Source organism: Mauremys reevesii, linkage group 13, assembly GCF_016161935.1.
Source record: "Mauremys reevesii isolate NIE-2019 linkage group 13, ASM1616193v1, whole genome shotgun sequence".
Lineage (NCBI taxonomy): Eukaryota > Metazoa > Chordata > Testudines > Geoemydidae > Mauremys > Mauremys reevesii.
The window spans coordinates 30,360,158-30,380,782 of record NC_052635.1 but is presented as its reverse complement, the minus strand read 5'-3'; the positions used below and the strand labels follow the sequence as shown (position 1 = coordinate 30,380,782).

At 41.7% G+C, this 20,625-nt stretch overlaps 1 protein-coding gene across 2 annotated transcripts in view; it reads left to right on the top strand.

Moving 5' to 3' along the window:
• The first annotated feature begins 2,109 nt into the window (after positions 1–2,109).
• Positions 2,110–20,625, top strand: part of STK4 (serine/threonine kinase 4) — a 74,159-nt gene continuing 55,643 nt past the window's right edge. For both annotated transcript variants that reach the window (XR_005587769.1, XM_039498189.1), the window contains exons 1-9: positions 2,110–2,318; positions 7,743–7,823; positions 10,849–10,977; positions 12,567–12,681; positions 13,252–13,416; positions 13,861–14,028; positions 15,139–15,276; positions 16,281–16,409; positions 20,251–20,437. Coding sequence is in view for 1 of the 2 variants with exons in the window: in XM_039498189.1 (XP_039354123.1) it covers positions 2,287–2,318; positions 7,743–7,823; positions 10,849–10,977; positions 12,567–12,681; positions 13,252–13,416; positions 13,861–14,028; positions 15,139–15,276; positions 16,281–16,409; positions 20,251–20,437 (1,144 nt within the window). In the remaining variant the exon portion in view is untranslated. The remainder of the gene's footprint in view (positions 2,319–7,742; positions 7,824–10,848; positions 10,978–12,566; positions 12,682–13,251; positions 13,417–13,860; positions 14,029–15,138; positions 15,277–16,280; positions 16,410–20,250; positions 20,438–20,625) is intronic.

The window sequence follows — 20,625 nt, the reverse complement described above, 5'->3', positions numbered from 1 at the left end:
TGTCACCCCGCGCCCACAGCTCCCCGACCCCAGCTCCGCGCTGTCACCCCTCGCCCCACAGCTACCCTGACCCCCAGCTCCTCACTGTCACCCCTCGCCCTACAGCTCCCCCAACCCCAAGCTCCGGGCTGTCACCCCGCGCCCCACAGCTCCCCCGACCCCAAGCTCCGCGCTGTCACCCCTCGCCGCACAGCTCCCCTGACCCCCAGCTCCGCACTGTCACCCCTTGCCCCACAGCGCCTCTGATCCCCAGCTCTGCGCTGTCACCCCTCACCCCACAGCTTCCCTGAGCCCCTGCCTCCAGCTCCATATCTGTCACCCCTCGCCCTGAACCCCTAGCTCCATGCCTCCCACCCCCTTACCACAGCTCCCCAGCACCCTCTGCCCCCTCACTGTAGTCCCTTGGACCCCAATACATATTTGCACACTCTCCACAGCCCAACACCCCCAGCCCCTTGCATCATCCCCCTGGTGCCTGATGCCCATCAGCCCCTTTGCTGCCTCCCCCTTGTGCCCAGCACCCACCAACCCCCTGCTACATCCCTGTGGTGCCCAACACTCACCAGCCCTTTCATCCCATCCCACCGGTGCCCAATGCCCACCAGTCCCTTCATCACAACACCCTGGTGCCCAACACCCAGCATCCCCTTCACCTCATCCCATGGGTGCCCAACATCCACTAGCCCTGCGCTGCATCCCCCTGGCGCTCAACGCCAACAACCCCCTTGCCAAATCCTTGTGGATTTCAAAACCCACCAGCTCATTCATACCAGCCCCTTCAAGCCAACGAACTACCTTGCTGCAGCTCCTGGAGCCCCTCAGTCTCAAGTGTAATCATTATGCAATGGAAGTGCCCCCTCTCCGTGGCCCCTACAGCCTGTGCCAACCATTTTCCTTGCTGCAGCCCCCTGAGGCTCAACACTCACCAGCCCCCTCCCTGCAGTCTACAAACCAAGGACTATTTGCAGAATGATTTTGAATAGTGAATAAAATTTGAACAATGTGGTGAATTCTCCATCACTTGAAATCTTTATAGCAAGACTGGCTACTTTTCTAATAGAGATGCTATAGCTCTGACAGAAGTTATGGCTTGATGCAGAAATTATTGGGTGAGGTTCTTTGTGTAATGCAGGTCAGATTAGATAATAATGATTCCTTTTGGCTTTAAAAATCTATGAATATCTTAATCTTAACTATAGCAGAGCTAGTATTCTACTATAATTGGAAATGACTGCCTAGGGAGGAGTACTGCAGAAAGTACTACAGTTCCTCATTTATGCACACACTCCATCCATGGGGCCACAAAGTCGTGAGACTTCCTTGTCAACTTTGTCCTGGCACTGGCTAAGGTGGCCATCCATCACACCAGAAGGAGGAAGCTGGATGGTGGGATGCTCTGAGACTGTGAGGCCTGTTTCTGATCCCTTGTTGTGTGATGCCTGTGAGCAGAGGTCTTCTGGGCAGCATCCACTGACTCCTTAGACACCTTTAAGGAGCAGTGGGTGCTGTTGGGAGTTCTCTGCTCAGGCTGCCCTTCCAGTTCCCTGGTTTTTAACCTTTAAGCTATAACTCCTGTCCCCCTTTTTTCATTTGTTGTCTCCCAAATTTACTTGGGTTCAATGGCCCCTCCCCACTGGTTAAGGGCCATTAGCTTTGGGCAGGCTAAGGTCCTCTGTCCCCCAGTAGCCATAATAGGTTGGAGCACATTCAGAAGATTGACTGGGTAGGAAAGCAGAGGGCTGGGAAACAGGGCTGCTGGGCTCTACTTCCAACTCCCAGAGCAGAGCCTGAAGGGATGGGGGTGGTTCCTAGGGCAGAGACCAAGGGGCTTTGGCACCCATACTCCCGGGTTTGGGGCCTCAAAGTGACTGCCTAATACAATCAGGATGATACCCATCCTATTGAATATTTAAATATATGTAAATTAGTATGCAAAATAGGTGGCTGCGGTGGGGCTGCTGGGAAATTGTTGCTCCAGCCCTCAATACACTGCCCTGTCCTAGGGGCTGACCCTGAGCCAGCCCGGGGGATGAGCAAGAAAACTGCCCGCACCTCCTCGTGAGAGGGGAGGGGCGGAGCCAGTGGAAGGACCACGCCCCTGCGGCCGCGGAAGGCGGCAGCACCTCCCTTTCTGTAAAACCATGTGACGATGACCCCGCCCCTTATTTCCGGTGTGTAGAGAGGAGACGGAAGTGAAGCGGAAGTGGCCTTGGAAAAGCGCCGGGAGTGAGCGGCTGGAGTCATGGAAGAATGAGCGCGCCCCCTGCCCTGCTGCTCTAGGGCGCCATGGAGACCGTGCAGCTGCGCAACCCGCGCCGGTGAGGGGCTTGGGCTTGGGGTGCCGGGACTAGGGGTTGGGTCATGGGAGGTTGGAGGATGAAGGAGGTTGGGTCGGTTTGTGGGAGGCGGCGGGGGTGGGTAGGTCTGTGGGAGGTTGGGGGATGAAGGAGGGTGGGTCGGTCGGTCGGTCTGTAGGAGGCTGGTGGATCGGTCTGTGTGGGGGTGGGTCGGTCTGTGGGGATGAGACTGGGTGGGTCGGGATGGGGAGCTGTGAGTCGGTCTGTGGGGGGACAAGAGGGTGGGTCGGTCTGTGGGGGGATGAGGGGGTGAAGGAGGGTGGGTTGTCCGTGGGAGGCTGGGGGATGAGACTGGGTAGGTCGGTCTGTGGGGGTTCAGGGAAGGTGTGGGTCGGTCTGGGAGGCTGGGGATGAGGGTGGGACGGTCTGTGGGGGGGATGAAGGGGTTGGGTCGGGATGAGGGGAAGTGTGGGTTGGTCTGTGGGTGGGTTGGGATGAGGAGAGGTGTGGGTCTGTCTGTGGGAGGTGGAGGGGATGGGGGTGGGTCGGTCAGTGGGAGGCTGGGGGGGATGAGGTGGGATGGGTTGGTCTCTGGGAGGTGGGGGAGGGAGATGGGGGGCTGGCGCTGTGGGAAATGTAAATAAAAAACCTGCCCACTGAAAGGTTAAATCCTCTAAAATCAGCCCAGGTTTGTAAGTGAGTCATCCCTTAGATATACCACGTTTTCCCAGGGAGAGCAGGGAGCTGTGGGATGGGTGACATAGCAACCAGCATCACAGGACTTTTCTCCGCAGGCTAAAAATCCCCTGAGGCAGCATGTGTCACTACATCTTCACTAATATTGGTGCGTGGACCCTACTGCAGTGGGAGTGTTAGAAATTCATCGAGAAGGGATAAAAAACAACTGAAGGGAAATAAATGTAATATGTATGGAGCCCAAGTATAATAATTATGTGGATAAATGATAAAGGGCCGGGATTATTAAATACATGGCAGGGTAATAAACCTTGCATCCATTAGGGATAGAAGAAAAAGAATTTGATAGTGGAGTGGTAAATTCTAATGTTTGCTCCTAAGGTAAAGTTTGCAGTGGCCAGGGCAAGGTATAGGAGTTTGTTCCTTACATATGTGTGGGAAGAGGTGTCTGTTTTGTCAAGTAGGCTGTGTGTGGTTGCATTATGGTTACAAATTTGTTGTGGCAATAACCAGCACTACTGATGTGATGCCAACATTTTAGCTGCACAATTTCCAATCTTCAGTGCCCTTGTGTTTTAATAAAATACCCTCACAAATTTCCTTTTCTTAAAGAGGGATTAGATAAATTTAAGAGTAAACATGCGTTCCATCACATTTGCAATTTGCTCAGGCTAGTAATTGCATTATTTTAGGAACCTTAGTGAAACCACAAGTCATAGAAAGCTAAGAATAGGATGAAGCTAAGGGACTTCAAGATTTTTCAGTAGGTTAAATATTACACAAGAAAGATGCAACCTGGAGTAATTGCAAACTACTTAATCTAAGTGTGGTAAGCAGAACATAAAAATGGCCATACTGGGTCCATCTAGCCCAGTATCCTGTCTTCTGACAGTGGTCAATGCCATGTGCTACAGAGGGAATGAACAGAACAGCTAATCCTCAAGTGATCCATCTCCTGTTGCCCATTCCCAGCTTCTGGCAGACAGGGTTTAAGGACACCAAATCTTGAAAACAAAAGCCACATGTCTTTCAGCAATGATACTGCTATATAAGGCATCTGCCTTATGAACATCAAAAGGGTATGTTAAACTTGTGACTATGTTCAGGACAGTAGAAGATTCAGAAGGTAGTCGTCTTGCCCTGAGGCATTTACAATCTAAATAGACAACCAAAAACACAGTGGGAGACCCAAAGAAATGTTCTGTAATCACCTTTTAAGAATAAGCACTTAAAGCTCAAGAAGGTAGGCACTTTAAAAATACCTTAGAAACAATTCTGTCACACTTGTGGTGGCCGTTGCGGGTGATTGTTGTGGTAACTTTCTGTTTCCATTAATGTACATATCTTGTGAGATTGCACACAGCTTTATCTTTTAGGTTAGATCTGCTTGGTCCACATGTTCTTAGAATTTTTCAGTGTTCTTATGTCCATTTGTAAGATTGAGGACCTTGGACAAAAGAGGGGGAGAGATGGAGACTAGCTGTAGAAGAACACAACCAATGACAACACTTTGAATGAATGAGGAGCATCAAATTGCTTTAAAGAGAAGTAGAGTAGAAACCTGGAATATTAAAACATTAACTGGTTTTTGTGTTTTTGCCACTAGATTAGTTTTACAGTGGAATCAGGCTTGCAGAGAAGGGAATTTACGAAAACGACTTTAGCATAATCAGGCCTCCACCCTTTGAGGAAACCCTGTCAAGTTGTGGAAAAACAAATGACTCAAACCTTTTCTATTGAAAAATGGAAGCATAAGTCTTGCACTCAAAAAACAAAACAAGAAACCCCACCTTTTATACTAAGATGTCAAGTCTGCTGTCAGGTTGCTTTTTTAATTGGTTTGGAGGGAAACTCAGATGTTTAATTGCTAACGTCTCTCCTTAATAATAAGTTGTATATCAGTAAAGGTCACTATTGCATGTCTATTTGGCAAAAAGTGAAATTATGTTAGTTCTTTGCACTCATGGCTCTTCCATTAAATGGTCAAAATGTTAGTTGTAGTGCAAACTAATTAGAATGATGACAAGACGTTTATTCTTAACAGCTATGCACAGAACCATGTATACTGTTACTGATGTCCCTCAGTGTTCTTTATCTTATTTGTGTCAGGTACAGCAATGTCTGTTGGGTGTGAAAACCAGTTATATCTTGGGATTTCAGTGAAACCTTTGACTAAAGCTGTTACCTTCCTATCATTTCACTGCAGGCTGTACTTGAGCAACCCGAGATAGGGGATGTTTTAGAGGCATCTCTTCAATTGAATGAAGTTTCAGTTTGTCAAAATGCTATCGGTAGCTTGCAGCTGCTTCTAACGGTATATTTGAATGATGAACTGAAGAGGCAGCTTCCTTTGTTCTGTGGCGTAGCTAGCAGTTGTTTTTTTTAAATGATGGAGTAACGTTTCTACTAGTAGAAATGTGTGCATTTATTATATAACTCTTTATGCAAACGTTTAACTATACTTGACCCAGATTGGAGTGTTCATGTCCATACAGTAATGCTGGTTTTATGGCTTCAACCCTCTCTAAAAATGTACACCGATTCTAAATGAATCGGCTCACTCATCATTGATTCAGAGCTTTTTAGTTAATGATTAAATAAAACTTGAATTTCTGAATTTGTTCGGAATCTGAGTATTCTGGTGGTGTCAGTAGAAACAGAAGTTAAGTTGGCTTCTAATGAACTTGTGTAGTGCTTGGATTTTCTAAAATTCTATCTTGATACTTAATGGTTGGGTCTCATATTAAATGCTTTTTTTAGTATAGTATCTGTCCTTTAGATTTCCACATTTCACACTGCTTGGAAATCGTGACTTATATGGTGACTATGTACTGATTTTTTTTTTCTTTCTTTCAAACAAGTAACATTCTGTTGGTTCAGTGCTTATCTTTGCAGAGAAGCTAGTGACTTACTTTCAGTATTTCGCCATTTCCTGAGTCTGCTTGTTTGTAATATTTTCTTCATTTCAGGAAGCCATTGTACATAACGCATGCGTGTACTGCTTCTGCTATATTGCTTTTGTATATAAACATAATAGAAAATGAGCAGAGCGTGGCTTCTATTCCTGGTTTACAAAATCTTAGTCAAAACTTCTTTTACATTTTTAATAGCCTCTAATGAGCCACCTTAGTATCACAAATACAAAATCTGTATTTGCTGTCTTGATGTTTAGTAACTCCAGCCCATAGAAGCCATCAGATATTTATTTATAAGTTGTAGGCATACACATGTGCTTCATCCTTAACCTGGCTCAAGTGTGGGAATCAAAATTGACTGATAGCGAGGAATCATGCTTGTCTTTTGGATCCACAGCTGAGCTCTTTTGGGTTCAAATGGAGGCAATGTATCTTTCTTGTCACTTTGTCACTTAGTGGATTGTAAAGGATAGGGTTTGAGAGCTTATGTCCTTAAGGACTGTTTGGAACCTTGTAGTGATTGTATCATGAGTGATGTTGAGAAAGTGGATAAGGAAAAGTTGTTATTTACTTATTCCCATAATACAAGAACTAGGGGTCACCAAATGAAATTAATAGGCAGCAGGTTTAAAACAAATAAAAGGAAGTTCTTCACGCAGCGCACAGTCAACTTCTGGAACTCCTTACCTGAGGAGGTTGTGAAGGCTAGGACTATAACGATGTTTAAAAGGGGACTGGATAAATTCATGGTGGCTAAGTCCATAAATGGCTATTAGCCAGGATGGGTAAGAATGGTGTCCCTAGCCTCTGTTCGTCAGAGGATGGAGATGGATGGCAGGAGAGTGATCTCTTGATCATTGCCTGTTAGGTTCACTCCCTCTGGGGCACCTGGCATTGGCCACTGTTGGTAGACAGATACTGGGCTAGATGGACCTTTGGTCTGACCTGGTACGGCCTTTCTTATGTTAGCGTATGTTAAAGGTAACCTGCAAAGGCTAACTTTGTGCTTTTCTTGCTGCTTCGTGATGAATGAGGGTTTTTTTTCTTCTTCTTCAAATTGAACGAGCATAGGAATCTTTAACAAAGGCAACCTTGCTCCTAAGTGTTTCAACTATAGGAGACTTAAGCAGTCTGACTAAAAATCACTTTCTATCTTGGTTAATGAGATTTCAGTTTCGTTGTTGTTGTTTTTTATGCCATTATCCTACCAGTTCTCCAGTCATCCAAGATGTACAAAATCTGAATTTCAAATGTGAAAAATAAGCAAGAAAAAAACCTCCCCAAAACAAACCTTTTCTTTGTGCATCACAAAGCACCAAAAAAAAAAAAAAGAAAGAAAAGGGGGAAAAAAAGGGCATGAACATAAATTTAATAAAATGTTAGTTTAGTACCAAGAGCCCACACAATCTTATGCCGCAAGACTTCAAGCTTGTTGAAGATTTGTTCAATAAGTATAGGAGGCATGATGTTCAGATGGTGTGGAAATGATCCTGAATATATTCGCATACTACTAACTGTTTCCTGCCACTGAGAGGAAATGTAGATCTGTGCTTGATAAAATGCTGCCCCCCTGTAAGACTCAGACCTTTTGTAGTAGTAAGAAATAGCAGTACCTGGAGGTCTGATTGTGCTAAATGCGGTTTACTTCACTCTACATCTAACCACTGTATTTTACTCCTCAAGCAGACTAAATTTTATATTAAGATAAAATGTATTTTTGTCAAATTGTCAGAGTTGCATGGTTTAAAATGAGTCCTGCTTAAAGTTCTGTTCTCAGAAATAACTGAATTACAGAATCTTAAACTCTTTCATTTCTACATCTCTGTATATACAGGCAGCTGAAGAAATTAGATGAAGATAGTTTGACCAAGCAACCAGAAGAAGTATTTGATGTACTGGAGAAGCTGGGAGAAGGGTGAGTGTCTTATACAATGTGCAGAATGTAAACTTGTCCAAGAACATACACACGTAATGGCTGACTTTGTGAAGACCTGTGGGTTGGTTGGTTTTTTTGTTTTTTTTTCCAACAGAGAACTTTTTTGAAGCAGGTGGCATTTTGAATATAGTGCTTGCCATTGGAACACCTACATCTAAGCTCTGAGTTGTGTAAACACCAGTTTTAAATTGAGGAACATTTAAATTTAAAATGCTTGAAGGGACACTGTCTGGAAATAAAATCTACATCTTTCTAGCTTAAATGTAATGTCTCTTTTGATGACAGAGCCTTAATATAAACAAGCTTTTTACTAGATAAAACAGTAAAGACAATCAAAACTGTTTTATAGACATACCTACCGCTATTTCAGTATCTCCATTCAGTGAATGGGACTGTTGGCTTTGGAGCTGCATTTTTAAGGATACTTTTTAGCAGTGACTTCATTTTGAACCAAGTAGACAGAAAGAATCAGCATTCCCACTTGAAAGTATTGGGAATAAAAAAACATAAGTAGTTGTAAATTGTCTAACTTTTTAAAAATAATTCATAATCCAAATATTAAAACGTAGAACATAAAATAAGTAATAGAAGAATTAAATTGTTGAGAATAAAAATGACCATTTCAATTGTTGGGCGTTACACACAGTAACCCTTTCATTTTCCTGGTTTTTAATGTACAGGCTATAGCTAGAAAACATCACCTCCTTACTGAAGTGTAAAAAACAGAAATTAATTGTAAATCAAGGCAGAGAGGCAAGCAAAAGATATGTAGCACTAGAATAGTGAGAATGGGAGGCATGTAACCCCACAAAGTGTAGGAGGGGAAAAAAACATACTTCCCTACTCCTAAGTGGAGAACTTGAAGAACTGTATTATTGCTGCACATTGAAAACTGAAATTAAATGTTCTCCTTTTCATCTTAGCACCTCTTGTTGGAAGTTCAGTGTAGTGTAGGGGGAAGATGCTAACTAGAAGAAACATAAAAGTTGAGGTTAGCTTGCATTCTGATACTTGGGCACTTCTTTTTAATCCTATACTGTGCCTGAATAAGATATGTTGAAAAAATCATGAGACAGACAACTTTTGTAAACTCAGTAGTCTCTTTCAAGATGAACCCATGAAACTGACACTGCACTTGTGCCCAGTAACAATATCTAGTTCTGGCAAAATGTATGGACTGTAAATTCTTACTAACTGGCATCCAGTTAAACAGTTAAGTGCTGTGTGAAATTCTGAAACTGCAATAACTGAATACAATGTTGAATTCTAAACCTCTGACAATGTACAAACTTATGCTGGAAAAGGTGGTTTTTTGGGGGGTTTTTTGGGTTTTTTTTTTTTCCCCATCAAGATAGCTGGAACATATTTGGTCTATTTGAATTACAGTATATCAGTGGAGACAGACAACTGTGTTTTGAGACAAGATTTAGGAATAGTTATAGTAGACACTAATGTTGGCAGAAAAGTTGGTGATAAAAAATTGAAAGCCTCAGAAAAGTTAATTATATTTTTATTTATTTATTTACAATTTTATAAGAAATTAAAACTTATTTATTCTAAGCCCTTCTGTCTCAAAGGACATTTCTTATTCAGATCCTCTTGTTCATTGAAGCAAGAGCTGATTTAATTTTTGGGGTGAGAGGGTTATCCAAATACCTTGATTTTGTAGAAAACCATAATATTGGAGTGTAGGGGCAAACACATCTTATTTCTTTTTGTCTTTCTAATTTGCTTATCTCGGAACAGCTTATACAGTGTTTACTGTGTGGTGCTGTGAAATACAGAGACTTTCTTGGCTATGTCTCCACCAAGCCCTGAAGATTTCTCTATTTTAGGGTCAGAACCGTGTCTTGTGAGAATCCTTGCTGCATTTAATTCATCTAGGAACAAAGCTCCTATGTTATCCTATTTTTCCTGCATCTTTGAAACAATTGTAGTGCTTTACCTCAGTCTAAGATAATCTGGACACTATCACTGTACTTCATGAATTAGATGGATATAAGTCACGGTTTGGTTTACTTCCCTGATGCCTGCAAGTTTATTGCATCCACAATAACTCTTGAGAAATGAATGGATGTGATGGCATTATAGGAAATCGTTGCTGTACCTTATTTGTAAATGGATGAAAACATAATTTTAAGCATGCAAAATATGAAACTTCTATACCATGTGCCTGTGTGTGTGTGTGTGTGTGTATGTATGAATATCTATCTATCTATCTATCTATATATATATATGAAAAAGTATATAGTATTGTCCAAGATGGTCTAAAGCTCTGGGATGAGGACTGTGGTTGACAGCTTCACTCCTCTGGCACAATGGAACTCTCAACAATAAGGATAAAATTCATTGTGTGGGAGATACTGAAATGAACTTGCTCAGACACCAAGGACCATGATAAACCTCACCACCTTCCGTTCCAAGTTCAAGGCTAACTTTTTTCACTTTGCCTTCTCCAGCATAAACATATATCAACAGATAGAAAAATCTACCAAAAGAAGACACTCCACTGCACATGTTTCTCCTTTTGGGGAGAGGATGAGAGAACAAACAAGTGACAGATGTATAGTCATGTTGTTCAGTTACTATGGTGATGAGCATGATATAAAAACCTATATAGACCAGTTTTTACTGCACCTCAGTTAGATGTATATTGAAAATAGTTTAGAGAAATGAGTTTGCTGGAGTTTGGGTAAAAAGGTATTTTTAAGGTTATTGGGAATGTGGTGATTAGCATCTTTCCTATGTATTTCTCATTGTTACTATAGCCCCAGGAGCCTGTAGATTAAATGAAATTTTGCAAATACTCCTGTTTTATTATGTCTAAGTTGTATGTGGTGTTCAAAAAATCAGCGATTAAGATATTTGTAGTAGGAGAGGTCATTAAACAGTGTTCCTTTTTTTTCCAGATTATGATGCACCTCTAAATGTAAACCAAAAAGTGTGCCAGTTTTTAACCTGTTGTATTGCTTGTATTTAGTATTTCACATTTTGATTGGTACAGATCCTATGGCAGTGTATTCAAAGCTATTCATAAAGAAACGGGTCAAGTTGTTGCAATTAAACAGGTTCCTGTTGAGTCTGACCTGCAGGAAATCATAAAGGAAATATCCATAATGCAGCAATGCGACAGGTAAGTGCGTGCATTGAATCCCACCTGCAACCCCTTAAGAAAAGTATTGCATGTGATCTGCTTAGTAGTTGAATCTAGGAAACACTGTGTTGTATTAAACACTTCTCAGAAGTGAGACTAGCTGTTGCACTGTCTGAGGTGGACTAGTCAACATTTATCAAAGAAACATGATTTACAGTGAGTTTTTTAAAATGGTCTTAAACTGGCCTCTCCTCAGTCTAGTTTAATAGACTGTATAAATTTGTTTACAATAAGTGCTATTTGGAAAAATGAAAGAGAGCAGGCAATGTATGCATGATTTCTCTGTCTCTCTCTCCCCTCACCCCCCACCTTAGCCTGCCTCCACCTGAGTTCCACTTGTGTGTTTCACTTTGCATATGCACAGGCTAGTGTGCTGTCTGCAAAGGTGACAGAATTCTCATTTGCAGAGCCATCACTAGTCCGTGCAGATTTTAGTGCATTAAAATACACGACTAAGTTGGTGGACACTCAAAATTACTCTTGCACAAGTGGGGTAGTTGTGTTATGAAAGTCAGGCCCTGTGTATCTCACTGATTTCACTCATTTCCTTTTGGAAAACTGTCAAAGCAGAAAAGCTTATGAAGAGATCATTTACACAACTGCCCGCCTGCCACAAAAGTGTTTCCCTTGGATAAATACTTAAAAGCCACAGACCATTTGTAAATCCTTACTTATTTTAGTGTTAAGCCTCTAGTCTGACTGCAACTGCAAGCAAGCAAAAAAGCTTATCATGAATAAGATTTTAGTATTAAAACGTGGACACACTGATTTGTAATTCTGCCGAGTACACTTCTACAGCTATTCCCTCTTCCTTCTGGTAATTGTTGTCTGACTAAATAAAATGAAACCTTTTTAGAACCTGTTCATAAAGTATTCTGTGAATTAATTTACAAAATTCATTAGGCTTCTTTGAGTGTTTTTGTTTTTAAAAGAGAGAGTATAAGACCTAAAATGGGACCTTCCATTTTGCCCAACTGCTCGCCACTTGTGAGCACTAGGGATAGTGAATCATGGAAGAACTCTGTTCTCTGCGCAAACATTCTGGGAGACTCCTACATGGTGACTAACTCTTCTGATATCAAAATTTAAATTCTTACATAAGAGAGATGCATTCGTAGAGCAGAGAGAGTTTATTTTTGGTCCTTTTATAACTGTTCCATTTTTGACAGCTTTTTGCTTCTTTCTAAAGGACAGAGGGTCATTCTTATGATCTGATACATTAATATAGAGTAGGTTATTGCTTCTTGAGCAGCCAGGCAGCAACTGTAGATAAGATAAACTGTAAAGACCTAACTCTTATTAGATTAGTAAAATGCATCATGTCTCAGAACTAAATTGCAGAACTGGGAAGAATGGTTGTTACGGTATTTAAGAGGAAATCCCCAAATGGAGGATATGAGCATTTCCTGCAAACTCTTAACCTTGTAATATATTCAGCCTTAAGTCTGGGATCCCAAGTCTGACCCTGAACTCTTAGCATCTTTTTTGGCTGTGCTTTATATTGTGCTCCTATTTATAAAATTGCTTTCATTAACACTATCTGACTCTTTTTCTCTAATTTTCCATAGTCCCCATGTAGTCAAGTATTATGGCAGCTATTTTAAGAACACGGACCTGTGGATAGTCATGGAGTACTGTGGAGCTGGATCTGTGTCTGATATTATTCGATTACGAAATAAAACAGTATGTCCTTTCCCCTTACAATCCATATTTATACAATGTCAAGCTTTAAGTATCCAGTCTAAATAGTACATATTTTATATTATACTAAGTAGCTTTGTAGTAGTCTATGCATAGTTCTTTGGCCTGATTTTTCAGAGCATCCAGAGCTCTCATTAGCTATCCTGTGAGCTGCAAGTGCCCAGCGCTCCTGGAAACTACGATGTTTAACTAGGTAGCTAACTTGATCATTCAAGATAATGTAATTGCAGTTTGAGTAAGTTTTCTGATTAAAATGATCTGTATGTCTGAAAAAATGGAATCTTGATTTTCAGTGTTGGGCTTTTTATAGCTGATCATGTCTAGTTACATTGGTGGTGTAATATCAAGTTACCTGTGAAAGAGCCATGCACACACAATACATGAAGGGAGACCAAGTAAACCAGCTGTACTGTGCATAGATAATACTGTCTCTTGGTAACTGAAACTGCATAGAATTTTCTGCTAGTTGGTATGGGAATCTTGTATTTGTATTTCAAGGAAATGTCGGTCTTCGGCATGAGATACCAATCTAACTGCTTTTTTTTTCTTTAGTTGACAGAAGAGGAAATAGCTACAATAGTACAAGCAACCCTTAAAGGACTAGAATATCTGCATTTTATGAGGAAAATACACAGAGATATCAAAGCTGGAAATATATTACTAAATACGGAAGGACATGCTAAACTTGCAGATTTTGGGGTAGCGGGCCAACTTACAGTGAGTAAAATTGTTACTTTGGTTGTGTATGTAGAAATTTCTCATTCAGCCTGCAGGTAAAAGTGAAACACTTACTGGAGAGATTATGCTAAATTCAGTTGTTTAGCACTTCCATGAATGCAGTGCACCTGCACTACAGTGGGGCCCAGAGGAGGGAGAGGCAGGCTGACACTCTCTGGCTTTCTTGTTCACAGAACTAAAGCACCAAAACAGTTGTGTGTAGTAGCACATACTGTAGTAACACCTACTGTCTTCTACTGAGTCCCCACACAGTTCTGCCAATGCATCTCAAGCCTGATGTACAAAATTCCTTATATTTCAGTCTTACTGAGTAACTTTTGTGTATAATCTTTAGGGACAGTGTTGTTTAGTAGCTGGCAAACTTGTTTCTTCTGCTTGCCAAATAGTCTGTTCTTCTGCCCCTCCCCCCCCTTTCCATTTTAGGATACCATGGCAAAACGGAACACAGTTATAGGAACTCCATTTTGGATGGCTCCAGAAGTGATCCAAGAAATAGGGTATAACTGTGTAGCAGATATCTGGTCACTGGGAATCACTTCAATAGAAATGGCTGAAGGAAAACCACCATATGCGGATATTCATCCAATGAGGGTAAGGACTGAGGCCTCTTCAAATATAACTCTCTCACAGAATGTAGGTAGCCTCTGTTGGCAGTTAGCTGATTAAACATTTTACAAGATGCTATCTAGCTTTTTAACCTAGAGAAAATGAGCAAGCTTTCTCTCTCTCTTTTTTTTTAACCTGTGCTTTTTAATATTTAGTAAAATGGGGAAAAAAATCTTCAAAGGAAAATCTGCCAACTTGATTCTTGTGTCAAGCATGTGAAATTACCAGGTTTGTTCAGAATATGCGTGCGTGGAAATGGGGTAGTCTTGAGTTTGATCCAAAGTGAATTTTTTTTTTGGTCACAGCCACTAGTAAACACAATTTTTCATGGTCGTCGTCGTCATCATAGCTTATTGGTCCAAAATATCAGCCAAGATCTGGTGTTATCACTTATCTTGAATAGTTCCTCGGGAGTACAGCACGTTGCTAGAGGGCACTGTGTCAGTCGGTGCTTCAGTCTTTGCTTAGGGTCTCCACATTCACCTGTGGGGAGTCCATTCCTCCACTTCCACTTGGTCATATTGTTTCCAGTCTTTGCCATCCTAATTCTCACTAGATTTGGAGTACACCAGTGTTTTTGTTCGAGATTAGTTCCTGTAAGGAGATGTTCTGAAGGAACCAGGTTCTCCAAGATCATTGGTAATTCCCACCATTTTGTTACTCCATTGCTTTCCACTGTGGTATTTTGGGTAAGGGATTTTTCAGAGGCAAAGCTCTTTTGGGAGTTCCACCTCTTGAGTGGTGGAATGTGCCCATACAGTGGGTATTCTGTATTATGCACCTGTTTTTCTCTTTTCTTTTTCGTAAAGGACTTTTAATGGTTTAAAATGGCAAATGTCACCCTCTATGCAAAATAGTGGCTTTCCCATAGGAGGAAAGCCGGTGCGGTGTACAAATCTCTTGTTCTCTTCGGGGAGGAATGTACATAGCATTGGCATACAGACTTGAGAAGCCACAGAGGGTTTTGGTACATGAATAACTTTGCAAGTGTCTGTCCCTATGCTTTGATTAAATGTTTGTCTGTTCTGTGTTTTTTATCTTAAAGATTTCCAAACTCGAACACTAGAACAATACTTATTTTATTTTTATTATCAGGCAATTTTCATGATTCCTACAAATCCTCCTCCAACATTCCGGAAGCCAGAACTCTGGTCAGACAACTTTACGGACTTTGTAAAACAGTGTCTTGTGAAAAGTCCTGAACAAAGAGCCACTGCCACACAACTTCTCCAGGTCTGGTATTTGTTACCCGGGGTGCTCTCAGAGGGTATCAGAGGGAGTTCTTAACTAAACAAACTGCGGTGCAGGCAATGAGTATTTGTGCAATTTGAGATGTTGGTTTCCCTTCATGCTTCCCCTGTACAACTTGTACAGTGTAAGATCAAGTTGTGTGAGGTTTTTAAACCTTTTGTTTCTTCCTGCTTTTTATTCCCATACTCATACACACTTTGTGCCCCCAGGCTTTTGTCAGCGTTCCAAGATTTTGCCAGCGAAATCCTGGCACTTAACTGTTAAGCCATACAGTTTATCCCTTAACTGATCCTGTGCTTTGAGAAGAGCCATATCTGATTATGTTAATGTCAAAGTCCTCCATTTCCTAGCTATCCCAACTATTGCCTCTAGTTGTTTGGTGACCGCAGAGGCTATTACTTACAGAGATACAAGCAAAGCTAGTCAATTTCTAAAGCTCTCTCTGGGTTTTAATAACTAACCTTCCCTTTGCTGTCTTTGAGCTGATGGAGGTTACCTGCCCTCTGCACCACGTTAGAGGAGCCCCAGTTCTTTCCTCTAAACTACCTTTTCCTTTCCCTGACAGAGGTGCATCTTGGTTTCTGAAGCATTGTCAAGGGATTATCTCTATGGCTTTTCAATTAATCCTTAGAATGTCAGAAGCAGAAGGCAAATAACGAAGGCAGACTGTTGGCCTGTTACTGGGAAGCAATAACCATAGCGTTATCTTAGGTGTTATGAATTACCTCATTTCTAGATATGATTGTTCAGAAATAAAGTATGAATGCAGGGTCATGCAGAAATGCCCTTGTAGTATGACTCAGTACGGATCTCTCATTCTCCATCACTAAAAGGGTAAATTATGAAATAAAACTTTTTATTATAAAGTTTTTACTTGGTTGTGTACCCCAACTGTAATTCAGCAGGGATAGGCATAGCTATGGATAACAGCGTTTTACTGCTTTGTTGTCTTATCTGCTGCTTATAAAATATATCTCCTTTTTTAGCATCCATTTGTTAAAAGTGCCAAAGGAGCATCAATCCTGCGGGACTTGATTAATGAGGCAATGGATGTGAAACTGAAACGTCGGGAAGCACAACAGCGTGAATTGGATCAAGATGATGAAGAAAACTCAGTGAGTGTTTAATGGACACAATAACTTTAAAATACTGATGCTGACATATGTGCGAGTAGGTGCCTGTCCCAAACTGCTCTAAAGTAGTTCGCATATTTGGTAGAGTCTAAAATTCCTCCCTCCTGATTATTGTCGTTGTTTGTATTATCGTAACACCTAGGAGCCCTAGTCTTGGATTAGGATCCCACTGTGTGCTTTAATACAGAAATTAACAATAATACTACATAGTGTTCAGCTCAGTCTCTGATCCCAGCGTTGATTTGTTCCTGGGTTTTCTAGCTTAGGAGAGCTCAACTCCTGTCCTGTAGCTGCTCTCTATTAGCCCGCTCCCACCTCCTTTATATTCAACTGTATTGAGCTATGTGCCTTAGTGAGTCAGCAGAACATAGACACAACACCTACCACAGGACAATTACTAGCCCAGCAGAATATTTTAAAGATATGTAATAAATTTGCAGAAGACTTCAAATACATTTTCCTGGCTGGATCAAGTTTTTCCTGTAGTAGAGAGGCCTTTTGTTTGTAGCCTTCAGTGTTTTCTATTTTGTCATATAACATAAGTGTGTTGTTTTTCTTCATACCATTTTCCTGATTTAGAAACCCCTTTATAGAAACTTCATACTGTACAATAGAAACAGACACAAGTTTAAGGTGAGGGGATGTGTGCTTAGACTTCTTTTGATGGTGTAGTGCTGTGAGCTTGAGTTCTGTGCTTTTTTTTCAGTTGAGGGAGTGAGATTCCAGAGTTGCAGACCAACTAACTGCTTGTTCATATGCTACATTTTGACTTTGAATAAGTGTTGTCATGTGAGTGGTGGTTTTTCAAAAGCATGTCAAAAGCCATCTTGAAGCATGATCCGTCAGTTTCAACCTGACCGAATAAAATGGACAACAGATGGCCATTCTATAGAGCAAGCCTCTTCTGAAGCTAGATTTGAATAGCATGATTTGCAGTGAAATATAGGTATGCTAAATGCAGTGTTTCCTGACCGAAGTTAGGGCTGCATGGTGCTTGGGGATGGAAGTAATCTTTACTCACAGTGTCACCATGAGACTGACTTTAAGGTATGTGCAGCTGCTTATATGCCTGAATTGTGATACGCTGACAGCTGGTGCCAGATAGTTGGAGGTGGAGGGATTCCTCTAGTGTAAATATTTTCCTGTGGCCCCTCTACCCTGCCACATTACTGCTGCTAAAGGGAAAGAGTTACCAAGAGCTTCCGTGGCACTGTAGGTTTTCTGCTGCAGCTTCTCACAGTGCTGGAGAGGGAGTTTATTGCCCACCTGCAGTAAAACTTCACTCTACCCTCTCCCCCACCCCCCATTAACTTTTGTAGTTCATCCTTTTCCCGGTTTTCTTGGTTTGGTGTTCCGGGGGTTTGGCTGTGAACTACCGGCACCCTTAATGGGACAGAGGCCTCAGACATGGAGGCACTGGAGGAGGGCAGGGTGTGCTACTACATGTTGACGGCGGTGAGACCTTGTATTGTAGCTCTGTGAGAAGTATGCGCATTAGCCCTGTGACACTAGCTCAGATCACAAAGACCACAATCACGTATATAAAGCAACTGAGGGCTTACCACTTATAACAAATGACCTGTGAACATCATGGCTGTTCTGTTTTTTTTTTTTTTAATGAAATTCATGGCAGTGTCAAGTATTGATTTATTTCCCCCCCCACCCCCCGAATATGCATGGCTGCTGAGTCCTCCCCTCCAGCCCCCCTCTCCCCCCCACCAAACTGCTGCAATTTTTTTCCAACAGCAGGGAGATAGAAGCGGCCATCTGCATGCACTTGTCTCTTGCTTAGTGCAGCTCATAGCACTGGGCAGGCATTGTGCTGGAGCAGTAGTTTGGGGACTGGATTTGGTGACCAGTTTTATGCAAGGAACAGTAATCAGTGCCCCAACTGCTTGGAACCTGTGCTACGAGCCACACCGAGCACAAGACTGTACATGCCCACTTCTGCCTCCTTGCTATTGGAAAAATTGAAGCAATTTGTCCTTGTCCTGCTCCCTTCTGACCAGTGGCTTTAAAACTATACAGCTCCCGGCCTTATACTGTGATATACCCAGCAAGCCAGCCTGCTTGAAGGCCGGTGCCTGAATGTTGCTTTCTCTCTGAGGGCTATGAACAGCATATTGCCAGTAGTTGCAAGTTACCACACAGCTCTTTCTAAGCAACCATCTTTATTCTTAAGGTAAAAGCATTACAGAGAAAACAGAGAAGTTTATACACGTGCTCAAAGCTTACCAGAGGTCACCTATCAGTCTTTTTGTTTTAGCAGGGCCCCATGTCTTTGCAGATTTTCTACAAGGGTTGGGATCCCCCTTGCCTAGAAGGTCCTGTCCATTTGCTGGATCAGAGAGATGGCCAAGAGTCAGTTTAAATGCAGCGCTTTTATGCCAAAAGCTTTTTTTTTTTTTTTTTGGTCTGTTGGCCTCTGGAGTGCCCGCTTTGAACTAAGCGACAGTGTCCTGTGGCACCTTATAGACTAACAGAAGTATTGGAGCATGAGCTTTCATGGGTGAATACTCACTTGCATCTGACAAAGTGAGTGTTCACCCACGAAAGCTTATGCTCCAATACTTCTGTTAGTCTATAAGGTGCCACAGGACTCTTTTTGTCGCTTTTTTACAGATCCAGACTAACACAGCTACCCCTTTGATACTTGACACTTTGAACTAGTATGTGCAAGCCTCCCCAGGGTTGGTACCTCTTTAGTGCTTACAATCTGAGTGATTCTCCTTAATCACCCCCCCCCCACACACACACACACACTATTTTTAGTTCCTGGTGAAGTTGTGCAACCCTCTCTCCCTCTGGAGTTGTGTACAGTCCCTGGCCCACAATGATACATGACCAGTCATAACCATCATACAGTATGTTCTCCCAAAGGTACTGCATGGGATTGCAATATCTGTCACAATGTTACTGTGTCGTAACAAATTGAAAAAAATATTCTCTCAAAAAATGATTGGGTTTGATTTTAGTGTACAATTCTTTTTTTTTTTTTTTTTAAACCCTTGCAAATTCAGTTCATTTCAATTCCTTAAGAGTTTATTACTAGTGATAAACTATTTTAAATCTCAGATTCTGAAGACTGGCATGATCTCTTTTGATCTTCAGCATGCGCATACACACTATATACTGAATACCTCTGCCATCTAATAACTGTTGAGTGATCTCTAGATCATTTCAGAATGGGGTTTTAGTTCAACTATCATATCTGGCAATCTTAGTGCTTGTCTCCACTTACCGTGGATCCACGAGGGGTTGATTTAGTGGGTCTAGTAAAGACCTGCTAAATTGACCACTGATCGCTCCCCCATCGACTCCGGTACTCCACTGGAATGAGAAGTATAAGCGTGGTCTAGACTCCACAATAAGTCAGCCTAAGTTCATGTAGCTGGAGTTGCGTAACTTAGGTTGACTTAACCCCATAGTGTAGACCTGGCCTTAGAAATAGTAAGGGCTGAATGAGTATTGCAACTTAATTACTCCTAGTGATAGGGCTCAGATGCCAGCTGGCTGCGTTGGGACACTTGTACTGCTAATCGCTCTTCTGTAGTTAAGTGGAAGACTTCAGTCCTAGCATATTTTTAACAATAGATAAAGCTAGAGGAAAAGGAATGGAGAAGATATTTCATTACCCATTTGGGAATAGGAAGGAGAGGGGAAAAAAGGCATAATTTGTTGCATCTTGCTGACTTTACAAATTTTTTGTAAGATTCTGATACCAAAGAAATATTGGAAGTTGGTACCAATTCCCTTTGAATGTTGCCACTCATTTAATAAGATTGCTCTGATCAGTAAATGCGTGTCTTGCATCCTCCTACAGGAAGAAGATGAAACAGATTCGGGTACCATGGTCCGGACAAGTGGAGATGAGACTGGTACTATAAGAGCTGCCAGTACAATGAGTGATGGAGCCAATACCATGATAGAACATGATGGAACGCTGGAATCCCAGCTGGGTACAATGGTAATAAACACGGAAGACGAGGAAGAAGAGGGGACCATGAAGAGTAAGAACTCCTTATTTTTAATGATTAGATAGTCCCTAATTCACACAGAGATTAAAATACAAAAGCTGAAGTGGGGAAAAACATGTGAATGTCTGTGGTCAAAGAGTACAATGAGGCCATAGTAGGATGAAATGTCAGCAGAAGGGAGAAAGCTAAATGTAATGGATAGTTAAGATTATTACAATAAA